Raw genomic sequence first — 18,405 nt, 5'->3', positions numbered from 1 at the left:
TGTTTTTACAAAATCAAAGTATTTCAGAAGTTAAGACAAGAGGTATATTGGCAGGTTGCCATAGGAGAGACTATTATTACTAGAATGAATGTAAGCTCTAGAAGCATAGGGATTTTTGTTGTTGTTGTTCACTGCTGAATCACCAGTACGTGGTATATAGCTCAGCACCTTAAAGACACTCAATAAATGTTAGTGAATAATGAATGAAATGAAATTATGTGCCCATTTTGATGGAGCATGGAGTATTTAGTAGATTCAGACTAAATCTTAGGTTTGACTCTTACCAATGTTAACTAGTTCTGCTGAAGAGTTACTTTTAACTTCTTAGCCTAAGCATCATCATCTGTAAAATAGAAGAAATATCTACCTAGCTTATAGGTACTGAATGAAATAATATTTTAAACGTATTCTGTGTCATTCTTAGAAACATATGTAATCCTTATATTTGTGTTCTTATATTTTTGGCCTCAGTATTTAACTTGGAGCTTATGTAGAAGAGAGACTAAAACATTTGTTAAAGTGATCAGAGTATGACTTCCTAGTTCTTGTAAGATAATGGTCACTAAATCTGAATTTCTTCAGGTATCTTACAAAAGCTTTCAGATCAACAAGAAAAGCAAATAAAATCACCTATCGTCCACACTTACAGCATAACTAGAAAACAGAGACTAAAACAAACTTCAATTTACATGTAAGTGGGAAAATTGGCAACTAAGACCATCAAGGCCAGCTCCTGGAAGTCAGGTGCCCATTGCAAAACACAATATCAACTTGTGATCTCTCTCCTAGAAGAAAAGACAATGGACACAAGACCTGATGGATACCATAGCACTGGTTCCTAGGAAGTTGAAAGGAAGGCAGTCTAAAAAGAATTCTGGTTCAGAAGCTGTTAGTCTTATGAAAAGAGACACACAATGAAAGAGGTATCCTTTGAAGGTCTGCTCATGAAACAAAGAAGAAGAGGAGGAAGGGTAAGGAAGAGGAAGCAACTGAAGTTAAAAGCCTCAAGAAATAAAATAGTATCAAAAAATCGGGAAACCAACTAACCAACATCCCAAAGACATCATTTATTAAAGAAACTGCTCTTTATAGTTCCAATAGAAGACAAAATTAGACAAAAACAAACAAACAAGCAAGAAAGCCCCTCTACCTACCCATCATCACTTGGCCCAGGAAAACTCTACATCCTGTATATTTGAACCAGGGACCAAAAAAAAAAAAAAAAAAAAGGGACCCAAACATCCATAGAAATCTACTATAAAATGAAAGCAGGAGTCAAAATGCTTCAGCTAATAAAAATACTCCATCAACCACTCTACAAAAAAAAAAAAAAATATATATATATATATATAAAGTAACAAACATGATACTCTAAAATGAACTAAGTGCAGTTAAATAAGCTATTACAAATATGAAAGAAGTGAGGAATCTGAAATCTAAAGCTGCAGACTAGTAAAGAACAAATGAAAGGCAAATATGAAAAAAAATGAGAGGTAAAGACAGGAAAGAAATTAGAAAAAGGAAAATAAAATAATTTCTGAAATGAAGAGTAAAATACAAAGTGTCCAAGGATGAAGACATAAAACTGAAAGTACATTAAGGGGCATAGTGGATGAGAATGAGAAGAGCCAAAAAGACAAAAATGAGATAAAGATTTTTTTAAAACATCAAAGAGAAAGTGATAGACATAGAAGACAGGCAAAGAAGATCCAACTTAAACGTAATTGGAGTCCTTAAATACTAAAAACAAAATAATGAGACACTAAAAACTTTATTCTAGAGGCTTTAACTCCAGGAAAAGTGTCTGAAAATAGAAGAATTGAATCTACATATTACAAGAGTTTTAAGTGAGCCAAAGTGCTCAGCCCTTCAACATACTCCAATAAAATTATCAGACTTTTAGTGAAAACTATTTTCAGCCTCTAGACAAGAAGACCAAGTCACTTACAAAAGAAAGAATATTCGACATTAGAATTTTTGTGCTTTTAAGTACGAACACTAAAGAAAGCATTCTAAACATTAAAGAATGTGAAGAAAGCTATACTCACATTGAGAAATCTACTAGATCATAACCTTTATCCAAACAAGAGATGATTTTGGAAAAGTACAAAAAGGTAGTGATTATACATATTTAATAGATAAAAGACTAAAACAAAAGAGAGACACAAGACCAAGATTAGCATGTAAATATTATCTTCTCAACCAAAGGAGAACACAGCCTGGAAAAGAATAACAACCAAAATAAAATAGAAAGCTAGAGAAGGAAAATATGGGAAAATAAGTTCACTGATCTTCCCAGAAATGATAAGTGAAGACAAAATAATATCATTAAAAGTAGAAAAAAACAAAATAGTAAAAGCCTAATAAGTAAGGGGAAAAAAGAAGCTAAAGTCATTATAAAGTTACCAGTGTATAGTTTTTTGTTTTTTTGTTTTTTTGTTTTTTAATATAAAGTTCTAGGGCAACCCTGGTAGCTCAGCAGTTTAGCACCGCTTGCAGCCCGGGGTGTGATCCTGGAGACCCGGGATCGAGTCCCGCGTCGGGCTCCCTGCGTGGAGCCTGCTTCTCCCTCTGCCTGTCTCCCTCTCTCTGTGTGTCTCTATGAATACATAAATAAAAAATCTTTAATAGATAAATAAATAAATATAAAGTTCTAGTAACTACTGTAACCAATAAAACTCTTAAATTAAAAAAAAATTAAAAAGAATAGATCAAATACTAAAACATAAATCACAATTATAATACACATAAATCAACATAACATAAAAGAAAGTGACAAAGCCAAAACCAAATATATCTGTAATATAAATGTAAATAGGCTTAATCCCCCCTAGGATTTTCAGATATGATCATAATGTAAAACCCAACTCTGGGATGAACACAGGAAACTTACCTCCAACAAAGTGATTCATAAAGACTAAAATAAAGAGATGGGCAAAGAAAAAGCAAACAAATGCAAACACTAAGAAATGCCCAGCATTAGGATTTTGTTAACAGGCAATCCCAGAATCTAAAAGCACTATGAGACAATAGCAACAAAAGGACACTTTATAACACTAAAGGATGCAATTAGCAACATGTATGTAACCAGTGCTTAAGACATCAAGTATTTCATAAAACAGAAAGTACCACATATACAACGGGTGACCGAAAAATCTTAGTAACAAAAATCTCAACCTATCTTTCAGTCCAAGACAGTTTAACTGGTCAAAAAATAAGCAAGGCTATAGAAGACTTGAAAAACAGTAACATATGTTTTTGAACATATATATTAAACTTTTTATCAAGGTAAAAAGAAATATAACTTTAAAAGCCCCTGGAAGTTATGAAAACTGACTATTTAAGTCAGAAAGAAAATTACAAAATATTCCTTAAAGTTGAAAAAAATAATCTGATCAGACAAAAAATGAATTCCTCTTTTGGTAATGACTGAGTACCCCATATTAGAAAAACTCTCCCTCTCCATCTTCTGTTTCCACAGAAAACAACATAAAATCTGGAAAAACTACTTTAAAAACAACTACCTGAAAGGACAAGCAAGCAACCAAAAGCAAGAAGAAATTAGAGAAGAGTCAACACTACAAGGGAGTGGCACCAGGGTATAGTCATACAAGGGAATACTCCTTATCAATAAAAAGGAGCAAATCACTAGTTACATAATGAATCTCAAAAGTATTATGTTGAAGGCAAAAGCAGGGTATATCCTAGACAGTTCCATCTATTTTAGTTCTGGAACAGGCAAAACCAATGGTGGTGAAAAAAAAAAAAAAATCAGTTCACAATGCTTACCACATAAGAGTGGAGAGGTGCTACTAATTGAGAGTTGGAGAAAAAGAAACAGGACATATCCAAGAAGATAATTTATTCCAAGGGTTAAAAAAAGGCAAATTCAAATTGAAACAATAGATGACTCTGTTTAGGAGACTGATAACATAACCATTCAGAAAGAAAAAGATCATTTTAAGTAACTTTTAATCATGGTCTCCTGTCTATCCACAGGATGTATAGGATGTTTGCATGATATAGACACACACTCACACAAAAAGAACTTTCTTTGAATTGCATCATAAAAAGTAAGATGAATTGACAGATGAATGGAAGGATGAATTTAGAATGAAGCAAATATAGTTAAAATATTAATTGGAGAATCTAGGTGGGTATAGGAGTCTTCTTTGTACAATCCAATCCTATCAAACTTTTCGTAGGTAAGAAAATTTTCATAATTTCTGAATGTCAGAAAAGACCTGCAAAGAAATCCTGAAGTTGCCTAGGTGGGTGGGTTTACTGTCAATAATCATATTAATACTAAAATTATGAAACTATATAATCATATTATTAAACAAATAAGGAAACAAATTACTGTTATTAGGAATTAAGATTTTCAGAACAAGAAAAAAGCTAAAAATTCAAGAAAACAAAAACCTACAAATATCAATATAAACTCATAATTTTTTTTAAAAGTCTCTCCCATAGCTATGTCTACTATAAAGGTCTAAAAACAGTGATTCCTAGTAGCAATGAGCACACTCAGTGCCCAGATCTTGATTTCAAAATACCATTCACCATTAAAGGGAACCAGGACTCATTAGACAAATGGCTGATTCTAGGTGTGAGGCTCAGAAAATACAAGACAAGCCTGGGTCATCTTTTTGTGTTAGAAATTAAGGAAGTTCTTTTTTCAAAAGGTTTTTTTTTTTTTTTTTTGGTATTTTTATTTATTTGAGGGAAAGAGTGAGAGAGAGAGAGAGAGAGTGCATGGGGGGGTGGGGGAGCCAGAAGCAAAGGGAGAAGCAGACTCCCCGCTGAGCAGTGAGCCCAAGGATGAGGACAAGGAGCTGGATCCTGGGACCCCGAGATTGTGACCTGAGTTGAAGGCAAGCGCTTCACCGGGCTGAGCCACCCAGGTGCCCAAGGAAGTTCTTAAGGACTAACAGAGGTAAGTTAAAAGAATAAAGAAGTCAGTCTGAAGGAATTTCCAACAAATTTTAGACAATTTATCGATCAAAAAGATTAATGGCTATAAATGATAATATACTGAGTAAATAACAATCCATGACTCTATGGAGAGAGAAAGGAGAGGAATACCTTTCCTTACAGAAGCTAAAAAGTGTAGAAAAAATAATAGTGTTAGATAATCACTATTTGCAAACCCCATTACAATAATATAGGCAAGGATCATAAACGGATATAATCACTAAGTGAAAGCTACTTAGATAACAGAGTACTCTCCTAGTCCCATAATGTTCCAAAGATAACTTAGAACTGCAAGGAAAAAAACATTCTATCACAAAGAAGAAATCAAGCAACTGTCATCCAAACCAAGGGATCTAACTGCAGTGTACAGTGATAGAGCCAGTTATTATCCCATCACATTCACATTGGCAGCATCGATCTTACCCAACTTCCCCTAAAGAAATTCTTGCCAAAAACATATTTAACCTGAGTCTTATAAATAAGCTTTTAGACCCAAATTCCAGGTGCAGCAAAAACAGAAAACAGGAGAAAAGTTTTCAATGATACCATAAAGAGATAATGAAATAAATAGAAAATGCCGGATTTTTAAAAAAGATTTTATTTATTTATCCATGAGACACAGTCATAGGCAGAGGGAGAAGCAGGCTCCTCGCAGGGAGCCGGATGTGGGGCTCGATCCCGCCCCAGGATCATGCCCTGAGCCAAAGGCAGACGCTCAACCACTGAGCCACCCACACGTCCCAAAAATGCAGGATATTTTTAAAGGATATTTTTTGTAAAGTATAGACTCTGTTAATGGCAATAAGTCTTTATAAAAAAGTAAAATGATTAAAAGAAAACAGTCAAAATCAACCATGTACTACATGAACCTTGATTGAGTTCTGGTTTGGGAAAAACAACTATAAAAGATTTTAACAGCTAGTTTAAAGTAATTCAGACTGAATATTAGATGATTACATTGGAATTACTGTTAATATTTTACATATGATAATCATATTTTGGCTCTGTAACAGGATGTTTTTAGAACCATTGAGATGTACATGCTATGTTGTCTGCAACTTATTTTCAAATGAATCAATATAAAAAAATGAATGTGTGCATATGCATATGTGTACAAATACAAAGACGGGGGGGGGTAGATGAATATATATGGTAAACTATTAACTGGTCCATCTAGGTAAAGAATAAACTATTCTTACAATTTTTATCATACTATTCTTACTATTTTTTACATATGAATTTCATAATTAAAAGTTGACTAATAAAAAGTTATAAACAAAGTTCCCTATAAACAAAGTAGGGAACAATAATTGACAATCTGTAACATGACAAGCATAGAGGCCAACAAAAGTCAGAACCTAAGAATAGGCATGAAGGTGACAAAAAGCATGCTAGGAAGTTTAAAAAGAATTTAAATTTCTACCTCTCTCAGTTTATATTGTGACATTTGCAAACACCTTACCACAATTATCTGGCACTTCAAAGGCTGTCAGTTAACACCTATTGACTTCCTACATGAGTGAGGAGTACTCAGGCTTTTAGGTCATCAGGGTTCATGTCCTAGCCACATAGTCACTGTGTGTTCTTTGAAACAATTATCTAATATTGCAAAGTCCCATTTGCCAAGTCTTTAATAAAGAGGTTTCTACCTCTCTCAGTTTATAATGGAATATTTGTGCACACCTTAGCATATCTGGGACCCGGAAATCTGTCAGTTAAGAACTCTTAACCTGCCAGCTAGCATTCTAAACTTTCCTGAATCTTGCTTCCCCCTTGTTTTTCAACTCTGGCTTCACCTTGAACTTCAACCAAATACATCTCTTCACTTCTCTTAAATAATTCATGGTCATCTTTCATCCTGAGCTTTTATTTTGCTATTTTTCTTTCTTGGAGTGAACTTTCCTCCTACTCACCCAACCAACCTTATCCATCCTTCGTAATCTAGAAGATTCAGATCCAATTCTTTCATCAGATCTTTTCAAGTCTACCATTTCGTTCTGACTTGATTCTTCTTTGACAAAGCCTAGATGTATTGTCTGTTTTGATTTTTTGACATTTTATAATAAAATTTTAGAGAAGGTAGACTAGAGGTAGCCAGTAGACTCATTGTTTTTTTTTTTTTTAAGATTTTATTTATTTATTCATGAGAGACACAGAGAGAAAGAGAGGCAGAGACACAGGCAGAGGGAGAAGCAGGCTCCATGCAGGGACTCATCCGGGTCTCCAGGATCACACCCCAGGCTGCAGGCGGCACTAAACCGCTGCACCACCGGGGCTGCCGGCCAGTAGACTCATTAAAATGCTATTTTAACTCTGGTAACAATATAAAAACAAAGCATTTTTCTACCTTAAAGACTATCAAACAAAGCTAAGGAACAGGCTACTGAGTCTCTAAAGGTAAAATATTTGACTGTTAATATACAAATATTTTCATATTTTGACAAATTCTGTTCTTTGAATTTGTATACACCCACACAGTACTTAATAATCGTTCTACAAGTACTATTCAGTAAATATTTGATTTACTAATGAAATGGCATAATTTACATAACTTTCTTCTGGACACTGAAAACTACTGTAAGACTCTCCTTAATATTAGATCATTTTCATGTAATAAGAAGTATTATAATTTCCAGTTATATTTGATCAGTGATACCAGGTTATATATGCACATAACAAAATGGAATTGTAGACAAAAGAATTCGTAGAGGTTATTCAGATTCCTTTAAATAAATAATTTTATAATTAGGGGAGACAATTTTTATATGAATTATGAACAAATAGGTGTGTATAGCAGCAAAGCTATTTTCATCTAATGAAGATAATCCCTACAGAAACTGAAAATCACACACATTTCCAGTTGAGAGTCCCAGATATTTTTTCCTATCTTTTTTTATATAAACCCAATAAGGATTAAGCTTATTTGACATTTTAATAAATAGGTAACTTTAGAACTAAGTCATACTACCAAATTAAGAAAATGGTCAATTCATAATTCACTATAAATATGTAAAGAACATAAGTATGGAAAACAGATATGAATTCCTAGAGTACTGCATGTAACCATGAGAGGTGATATAATAGCAAGTGTTGAGTGCCACACCATACTTAAACCAGTGCTTCTCAAACTCTTCCATTCAAACAGTCCTCTTTTAAAAAAATGTCCTTAAAAAGGACTAGGGGAGGGCAGCCCCGGTGGCCCAGCGGTTTAGCGCTGCCTTCAGATGCCCGGGGTGTGATCCTGGAGACCCGGATCGAGTCCCACATCGGGTTCCCTGCATGGAGAGCCTGCTTCTCCCTTTGCCTGTGTCTCTGCCTCTCTCTCTCTCTCTCTCTGTGTCTGTCGTGAATAAATAAATAAAATCTAAAAAAAAAAAAAAAAAAAGGACTAGGGGAGAACATATATCCCTGTGAATAGAATTACCCAAATCATACCTTAGTTCCAAATTTCTCATGTTTTATCCTAAAAATTCATAGTTTTAAAAAGATCTGCCAGGGCACCTGGGTGGCTCAGTGGTGGAGTGTCTGCCTTTGGCTCAGGTCGTGATCCCGGGGTCCTGGGATCAAGTCCCACATCAGGTTCCCTGCAGGGAGTCTGCTTCTCCCTCTATGTCTCTGCCTCTCTCATAAATAAAATCTTAAAAAAAAAAAAAAAAAAAGACCTGCCATATTTATCCTATGGCTTTGTATATCTCCTGACACATAGTCATGTACTTTCACTGATATATGCAAACCAGTTTGAGAGACACTGACTCAAACCACGGTGTGTCCATCTGAAAAAATATTTTCCTAAATTGTGACACAAGAGTAACTTCATTTTATAATGTCAGGGATAAATAATAATGAAAATAATTTGACATTTGTTGAATAATAATGATATAAAATGTATCAGATTAGGTTTTAAATATAATCTTAATTTTCAAAATGTAAATATTATCTTGCCAGCCATACTGAAGGAACTCTGGCACAGAAAATATAGCTATCCGAAAGGAGTACTGCAAATAAACAGTAGTTACTTTGTACACAAGTCTTTATCACAATCTCATCAACATTTTATTTTTACAAAAATCTTTTCGTAACCTGTGTTTTTATCTTATGTTTCAAGAATTTAGTGGGGGTAACAGCAAAATGGCCACTATCATATAAAGAGAAATTCTTCGCTAGTGCTAGAGCTTTAAACTGATCAACAACTGGTGTTGTAAGAACATTTATATTAGAAAAGAAACTAACATCTAGTCACTGAGCTGTGTCAGTTTTTAGGTTCCAGTTAAGACCTGGTATTGTAAAAAGGACAGGATATAAATTTCATATACAAATCCTAGACCTGATACCAAATGGCAGCACAGAGTAATAATCAAAAGAGCAAGGACTAAAAGGTACTTAGCAAATCCTAAGTAACCTCTCCGTAGCTTCTGTCCCTAGCCAGTGACATGTCCTTGAGTAAGTTTGCTTGCCTCTCTAGGACTTATGTTCACCATATGAAAGGAGTGTGCATTTCAATTTCTATACCTAAGTTCCAATTACTCTCAGCTAGCACATCTTTATTAGCATTTTTTAAGCAATTTATTTTTTAAAAAATTCACATTTCTATATACTCAGCTATCAGTCTTGGACCTTTAAAAAAAAGATTTATCATTTTATTATATATTTATTTATTTATTCATGAGACACACACACACACAGAGAGTCAGAGACATAGGCAGATGGAGAAGCAGGCTCCATGAAGGAAGCCCGATGTGGGACTCCATCCCAGGATCCCAGGATCACACCCTTGGCCAAAGGCAGATGCTCAACCAAACCACTGAGCCATCCCAGCATCCCTATTTATCATTTCAGAGAGAGAGAGAGAGAGAGAGAGAGAGGGAGCATGCAGAAGCATGGGGGGATAGGGGCAGACAGAAAGGGAGAGAATCTCAAGCAGACTCCTCAGAGCGTTGAGCCCAGGCGGAGGCAGTGCTTATTCTCACAACAATGAGATCTTGATCTGAGCTGAAGACCTCTTTGAGTCAGAGGCTTAACCAACGAAGCCACCCAGAGGCCCCAGTCTTGGTCCTTTTCAAAATATTCCCTCAGTTCTTGCTTCTTAACCATTTCATTTTACCATCTAGATTACAACAAAATGGCCTAGTGAAAACTGCTGCTTTAACATATACTCTGAGTTCTACTGCCAAAATGTTATAATATCAGAGACTACTTTAGTGCATTTATTTTTTTAAAAGCTTTGGTGATTTGATAGGTCACATTAAAGTCAAATTATATTGTGTTCTTAATTCAAATACTTGAGTACATTAAAAGCCATAGGAAAAACTATGCTACTAACCATCTTCCAATTTGATTTGCAATCTGTTCTTCTAATTTCTGTAACTCCAATGTGTAAGCCATTATTCGAGCATTGCATACCATGAGATTCTTAACCGCATGCAAGATCTGGTCTTTCTGAGTGCTCAGAGAAAGGAGTTTCCATATTCCTTCCCGCATTCGAATTTCTAAATCTATTTTTTCTTGAATACTGCAGTCCTTTAAAAAAGAGAGAGAGAGAAAGCATTTTTAAAAGATAGCAAAAATACAAAATTATAACATTTCTTTTTACCCCAATAGATGGAAAATGTACTAGCCATCATTTTAATATTATAACATATTGAGAAAGTAACAAAGTTTTGAGGTATGAGAGCACAAAAGACACAGCTATTTGAAAATGCTCTTTGCAAAACCTGAATTTCTGGTTTTACTGGAAGTCTTTACAATCTAGTGAAGAAACAGAACAGAAATAAGTGTGAGAAACATTACATATTCTTAGCATAACTTCATGAGTTTGAATAATGTCCCCCAAATATTCCTGTCCTCCCAGAACCACAGAATGTGATCTTATTCAGATACAGGGTTTTGCAGAGGTAACTAGTTAAGATGAGGGGGTACTGGAGTCATGAGGATACTGTTGTCCTTCTGGAAAAGCCATGTGAAGAAACAGAGAGAACTCCATGCAAAGACTGAAGCAGAGACGGGAGTCATGGGTCTACAAGCTAAGGACCACCAAGCAACCATGGGAAGCTGGAAAAAGCAAGAAGAATTCTTCCCACACTCTTTAGCAGGAATATGGATCTGTAGGTACCCTGATTTCATACTTCTGGACCCCAAAATGAGGAGATAACAAATTTCTACTGTCTAAAGCCACCCAGTTTTGTTAACTTGTTTTAGGACAACCTAAGGAATATAGTAACTAATGTAAACAACAACACAGCACATGTACGTATTATATAAGTTGTATTGTGGAATGGCAAGATGTGTTTGATGACACTGAATTAACCAAGGAAAAATTTTCTACAGAAGAAGCTGGGAAAGGGACTAAGGTTTAGCAGACATGGTAAGCAATGTAAATAAAATCTCAGAAGGGTGAAAGCACTGTGCCTAGAAAATGTCAGAAGCTTTAGCTACTGGATGGAATGGATATTTAGAATGTACTTTTGGATATGTTTACTTTAGTTTTAAGAGTCACCATGAGGGACGCCTAGGTGGCTCAGCAGTTTGGGCACCTGCCTTCAGTTCAGGTCGTGATCCAGGGATCCGGGATCAAGTCCACAGTGGGCTCCCTGTGAGAAGCCTGCTTCTCCCTCTGCCTATGTCTCTGCCTCTCTGTCTGTTTCTCTCATGAATAAATAAATAAATCTTTTAAAAAAAAAAAGTCATCATGAAATTACTAAATCATTTTAGTTCTGAAAGTCTTGCAATGCCCTGGTTCTACACACGTTACACATATAACATTAAAATTCTATAAACTGAAATGTACTTATTCTGAGTTAATTCACAGTAGCTTTTTAAAAAACAATAAATCATTGGATACTCTTTACTATACTATAAACATAATAATGCTCCAGAATGTCTATTACTAAAAGTGAAGTGACCATCCTGGCTTCTGTGGCAAAAAACCTTTTAACTGGATCAAAATCTGTATCAAAAAATGTAAATGGAATCTAACAGCAAAAGTGCCAGACATTGGGGATCCCTGGGTGGTTCAGTGGTTTAGCACCTGCCTTCAGCCCAGGGCAAGATCTTGGAGTCCCGGGATCGAGTCCCACGTCAGGCTCCCTGCATGGAGCCTGCTTCTCCCTCTGCCTGTGTCTCTGCCTCTCTCTCTGTCTCTCATGAAAAAATAAATAAAATCTTAAAAAAAAAAAAAGTGCCAGACATTAAAAAGACAATCTTTTCAAGAAGAAAACCTAAAAGTCAGAAGAGCAAGTCTATGAAAATTGCCCTAGAAGAGAAGCTGCAGTAGATGATTTAACTTGACTATCCAAATCAATCAAACGTACTATTCACATGCAGAAAAAAAGATCTGGTTAATTACCTTGTGTAATTACATCATGTAATTACCACATAAAAACCATCTTTAGTAGTATAACTCAAAACTGGTATACTATATAAATGTAGTCGTTTGCAGATTTTCCTTCTTTAAACATGGCTGAACTTCAACAATTCCATTTCATCTTTTTATGACTTTGCCAGTCCCAAAATAAATTCTTCTTTAATGTAATTAATAATTAATTATAAGAATTATCTATGTGGCCCATATGTCTATAGAAATGAACTCTGGCAGGCTGGTTAGTATTAGAGAGTGCACACAGGGAGCAACTTGAAGTCAGGATGAATAGCTTTACCCCACAACTCAAATATAAACAAATACCATCTGGTGCCATTAAATTCAATTTTGCTTTTTAAATGTTACTGTGAGGCAGCCAGATGAACCAGCACAGCGATTCTTAAAGCTGGCTGCACATTAGAATCACCTCTGGTAGGGGAAGGGGCTTATAAAACTACCTAAACTGAAGACTCACCACAAAACAATCAGACTTTCTGGAGGTGGAGCCTGAGTTTTTTGGTGTTTTTTTTTTTTTCCTTAAGTTCCTCTGGTGATTCAATGTATAGCCAGTGTAGAGATCCACTCCTGTAGTACTTGAAATTCCATCACACTCTGGAGAGTTGCAACAATCTTAAGGAACCAGTAGGTGGCCACAAATACATTAAAGAATCAGTTTGGGCTTCCTGGGTTTCCATCTTATAAATGAAGATTGTCTTCTCATCACTCACTGATAAAAACTTTAAAATTATAGAGGCTTGGGAAATAGTGCAGAAATGAAATGCAAAGTTAGGGCTTGTTTATTAAGTCACCTTATCTGTGAGATTAAATATTCATTAAGGAAATGAGATCTATCTAATAGATATTAATATTAGAATTCTATCCTTTAGAACAGAGATCAGTAAACTATAGCCCAGTCAATGTCTGTCTTTTGTAAATAAACTTGTACTGTGGTACAGTCACGCCCACTTGTATGATCTAAGGCTACTTTCAAACTACAATTGCAGAGGTAATTTCAACTAAGACCATGTGGTCCACAAAGCTGAAAATATTTACTCTCTGTTCTTTTACAGATATAGTTTGCTGAGCCCTAACCCAGCCAAATTTACATACATATTTAACTATAACCTCATCTCCCCTATTCTACAGTGAGCAGATGTGGATCTAGGAGGGCTGAGATGAGGAAGATGAACTGTTAAGTGTATGGATGCTTTCGAATGTACCGGGGTTTTAAAAAAAAAAAAAAAAAAAAAGAGCCATGATGTTAGCCAGTTTTGTATTCTCCATGCAACTTCTTTTAGTACACATTTGTACTTCACACACAGAGAAAACCTCTCTGGTCAAGTGATGACTCCAGCCAAAAAGTCTATATGGAATCAAAGAACTTAATTTTGGTGCTCCTGGGGTAAGAGTTGATGTGCTAATCCACAATGAGAACAATGATCATCTAATGAGGGCACAAACTGAGCATTTAAGGATGATGTTTACTAACCTCCGAGTGGAACAGTAGGGAGCTAAAATCTTTACTGCTCCTGCCTCAACCATAATGGCGGAGTCAAGACCGAGTAGGACTCAAGACAAAAGCATATATCCATCCCTTGTAGAAGTGTCTAAAAGCAAGTCTCCAGAAAAAGCAAAGAAAAATCCTCTTCTTGCCATTTCTTCAATTTTCTAAAGAGCTTCCTTATAAGTCAAACAGAGGCTTGTGGCACGGTCCTTATCATGTAAGTATCTAAAGTCAGGCTGATAAAAATTAACAGACAGGATAAGGCTAAAAATGAAATAGGGAAAGAACTTAAAAGTGCAAATCTAGATTATACTAGGTTTGAAGACCTAGAATGGAACAAAGGAAGTGCGAAGAAAATGGCCTTAGTTTTGAAATTAAGTGCCAACTTAAAAAAAAAAAAGGTTGCACTGCCACTAAGACAACTGTAGTAATCCATATAGAAGCTATCACCCACCTAATGGATATAGGTAAACCATGTTAGCTAAGAGACCATGATGAAAAAGACTGCAAGAGTATATATAGCATACATCCTTGTAAAAGAAATGGTGTGTTATTTTAAGAATTGGTTATGTACAGAAGAAGTCTAGAAATCATTAATAGTGGTCATTCTGGGGAATGGCATTAGAGAAATAATTCTTAAATTCATGTTTCTGTATATATTACTGAAATGAGATAATGAGACAAGGAAACTGAAGGACTCCATAAAAATCTTTTTGCTCCTTTTCCTGCTTCCATTCTTGCTAGGACCTGTACCCACACCCCACTTTACACATGCCTTATAGTGCAAATAATGCACATCCTCCCTGTACGGGAAGGAACTCATGATTTCTCTAGAACAGATAACATCTAAGGAAGAACCAGATGAAAATGTCTGGAGGAATCTACCGTATGTGTGTTCCAGACTACCAGTGCTAGACATCTGGACGCGAAGACACCCACCCCCACCCCCCACTCCCAGCAAAGACACTTTGGGTACTAATCTTTGTTCTAATCATTTTCTGGATGCCTGAGAAGACACATACACCAGATCATCATCCTCAATAAAACTTCCAGGCCCCAAACTAAGACACATGCTCCTTTTCTTTCCAAGTCTCCTGGACATTCATCTGTATTTGCTCTCTGTATCTTCAATAAACTATTTCACCTCCTGTGGGTCATGTAGGGTTTCCATCCTGTAGGAAGCCAAGAACCCTCTTGGCTGGTCCTACAAGACCCCTCTGGGTCCTTGGATTTGGCCTGCTGCCCAAACATCTCAGGTGAATGGGACAAAAGATAGTAAGAAAATAGTTTTCTCTCAAGCACATTCTGAGTGTCAGGTACTATGCTAAGTATTTTAAAGAGGTTCTCAATTCCCAGCAACTTTCTGGAATAAGCATTTTACCCATTTCACAACTGTGGAATCCAAGGATTTAGAAATAACAGGTAATGTATTCAAGGTTTTGTACAACAAGCAGAGTTGGATTTGACCTTAATCTGACTCCAAGCATAGAATACTCTATGCTGTGTGTACTCACAGATGACTCCGAAGGTTTAAGTAGAGGTTTTTTACTAGTGTTCCAACTACCTCAAGAATCTTTGGTCCTGGGATCCCTGGGTGGCGCAGCGGTTTGGCGCCTGCCTTTGGCCCAGGGCGCGATCCTGGAGACCCGGGATCGAATCCCACATCAGGCTCCCGGTGCATGGAGCCTGCTTCTCCTTCCGCTTGTGTCTCTGCCTCTCTCTCTCTCTCTCTCTCTCTGTGACTATCATAAATAAATAAAAATTTAAAAAAAAAAAAAAAAAAGAATCTTTGGTCCTATCCCTATTAGATGGCAGGTTCATTAAGATCAAAAGAAAAACAGCAAACACTAGGTTGAAACCTATTACTATTTTGTAATTTTTATCCAAGATCCAAACAGAAGGAACTCCACAACTCAACTATTTTCTTGATGCCTCAAAATCATTAAATATTACACTTTCTCACATGTAAATAATCCAGCCCTTGTGTATATTTAAATATTTATTTTCATTCCATGTAGCTAAGCTTCTTTCATGACCTTATCCTCTTCTCTCTTTTGTATAATTCCTAAATATTACTGCTACAAGCAGCTATATAAATTTACTTGAACGACTATACAAACACCTGTGTAACACACACGAGAACCTCAACAAATTGCCAATTCACTAGAAATCAAGATTTTGTTAACAATCGAGACAGCCAAAGTACAAAAGGGACAGGACAGAAAAGAAGTATCTTGGGCAGCCCGGGGGGGGGGGTGGGGGGTGGGGGGGGGGGCTCAGCGGTTTGGTGCCTGCCTTCGGTCCAGGGCAAGATCCTGGAGTTCCAGGATCGAGTCCTGCATCAGGCTCCCTGCATGGAGCCTGCGTCTCCCTCTGCCTGTGTCTCTGCCTCTCTCTCTCTCTGTGTCTCTCATGAAAAAATAAATAAAATCTTTTTTTAAAAAAAAAAAAGTATCTTACATCAGAATGTCTGAAATTTTTGAAAATGCCGGCATTTCAAAAACAGCATTACTAATAAAGGAGTTAGACTTCTCTGCATAACGACTCAATGTCTTGCTTTATTTTTCTCAGTATCATTGAAGATTTCCTAACAATTTTGTATCTACTTGAGGTCTCAAAAAAAAAAAAAAAAAAAGATAATAGGTTTCTAAGCAAAGGTAATAGGCTGGAGCATATAAACTTGCTAATAGCCTACCAATTTTGACCTACAAAACTGGCATTTTCACAGGGTTTAATCTTTCTCAGAATTAGGTAACAGAAGGTGGAGGTTAAAATAGAAGTGAAGATCCAGCTTGATGACAGCAGTTTTCTGTTAAGACTCTAAAGTTATGGTTAAGGGGCAAATATAACATTTTAAGAACTGGTTTCCCTAAGGGGGAAAAAATGTTGGTCTCCGTGAAGTAAAAGGGTTTCTAACACACGCTTTCCATGGCTTATCCAACTCAAGACGCGTCCATCAGAGCAACTTTTCCTGAGGTTCCCGGGCGGCGGGCCGCTCCTCCGACCCCGCCCTCTCGGCTCCAGGGCTCGCGTCCCGTCGAGCAAAGTGTCTTCCCCCGGCCTCGGGCGCGCTGCTCGGGGAGGCCGGAGCCTCTGTGCCCCCGCCCCCCGCATCGCCTCGGGGTTGGGGGGTCCGAGCCCCGGAGGGCGGCGGGAGCTGCGGGCAGGTGCGCCGGGCCGCGCCGGCGGGCTCCACCGCTCTCCCTTCGGGCCTCCTCCGGGAGAGGTCGGGGCCGAGGGGGCTGAGGAGACCCGGGCCCCGCGGAGCCTCGCAAGGGCGGCCTCGCGGTCCTTCCCTGTTTCCGGCCGCGGCTGAAGGCGAGACACGGGGCCTCGACCACCAGGCCAGACTCACCTGCTGGGCGGGAAGGCCCGCCAGGCGCAGCTCGGGGCCCGTCCCGCTCGGCCCCTCCATGTCCAGCGCCGCCGCCGGGGCCGCCGCCACTCCGCCGAAGGTGAGATTTGAAAAGCCCGCCGCTCGCCGGGCCGCGGAGGCCGCCAACCGCCGTCCGGGCCGTACCAAGTCGGGCCGCGGGGGGAGGGCCGCGGGGGCTTCCAGCCGCAGGGCGCACGCGCGGGGGTGGGAGCGGGGAGCGGCGGCGGAGCGGGGAGCGGGGAGCGGGGAGCGGCGGCCGGCTTAAGGCCGCGGCTGGGGTGTGGGCGGGCCCGCGACCCGAGTGGGCAGGGCGGCGCGGGGAGCGCCCGAGCCCGCGGGGTCTGTGCTGGTGGCGTGCGAGGCGCGTCCCCGGCGCGGAGCGCGTTCTCCCCGCGTCGCGGTGCAGGCGCCGCGCGGCCCCAGGCGGGCTGCCCCCCGCGGGCTCTCGGGCGGCGCGCGGACCCACGTGGCAGCAGGTGCCTGCGGCCCGGTCCCGGCGCGCACGGCCCGGTCGGCCGGGGTCACTCGGCCAGGGCCTGTCCGGCAGGTGAGATGCCGTTGGCGTTTCACAGGTGTGAGTTGCTCTGTGATTGCAGATCCCCCGCCACACACGCCCAAGTGGTCTGTTCTTCTGGCGAAGACTTCTCTCTTGAAAGTGGTCTACTCTTGCCTTGCAAAACACTGCCTCGTTACTCCTTCCCCACCGAGCCGCCTTGGACCATCATCCAAGGTGATGGCAGAGTGAAGTAGTCTTTTCCCAGAGCCCCATTTTTGGCTGTCCCTAAAAACCGAAACAAAGACTCCTTAAAGGGTTTTATTATTAATCATAATGGGAAGGTATGGAATCTTTAAAAACTAAAGTGCTGAAGATTTCAGCCCCTTTGTAAGGTTCTTACAATCCCGTGTCCAGGCCTATCCTGACTTATCCTTGAAAAGACAACAGGACTCCTCTCTGTCTCTTTTTTTAAAGATTATATTTATTTATTAATGAGAGACACAGAGAGAGAGAGAGGCAGAGACACAGGCAGAGGGAGAAGCAGGCTCCACGCAGGGAACCCAACATGGGACTCGATCCCGGGTCTCCAGGATCATGCCCTGGGCTGAAGGCGGCGTTAAACCGCTGAGCCACCTGGGCTGCCCAGGACTCTTCTCTTGACTTCTGACATTCTTTTCTCCACAGTGCAAAATGAACCAAAT

The 18,405-nt window shown here is 38.8% G+C and overlaps 1 protein-coding gene across 2 annotated transcripts in view; it reads right to left on the bottom strand.

Moving 5' to 3' along the window:
- Positions 1 to 17,882, bottom strand: part of RTKN2 (rhotekin 2) — an 86,894-nt gene extending 69,012 nt beyond the window's left edge. For both annotated transcript variants that reach the window (XR_005986966.1, XM_041750265.1), the window contains exons 1-2: positions 17,188 to 17,882; positions 10,295 to 10,491 (exon numbers count right to left, since the gene is read on the bottom strand). Coding sequence is in view for 1 of the 2 variants with exons in the window: in XM_041750265.1 (XP_041606199.1) it covers positions 10,295 to 10,491; positions 17,188 to 17,247 (257 nt within the window). In the remaining variant the exon portion in view is untranslated. The remainder of the gene's footprint in view (positions 1 to 10,294; positions 10,492 to 17,187) is intronic.
- Between the last annotated feature and the right edge of the window lie 523 nt (positions 17,883 to 18,405).

Source organism: Vulpes lagopus, chromosome 3 (assembly GCF_018345385.1).
Source record: "Vulpes lagopus strain Blue_001 chromosome 3, ASM1834538v1, whole genome shotgun sequence".
NCBI classification, from domain to species: domain Eukaryota; kingdom Metazoa; phylum Chordata; class Mammalia; order Carnivora; family Canidae; genus Vulpes; species Vulpes lagopus.
This window is presented reverse-complemented; position numbering and strand designations above follow the sequence as displayed.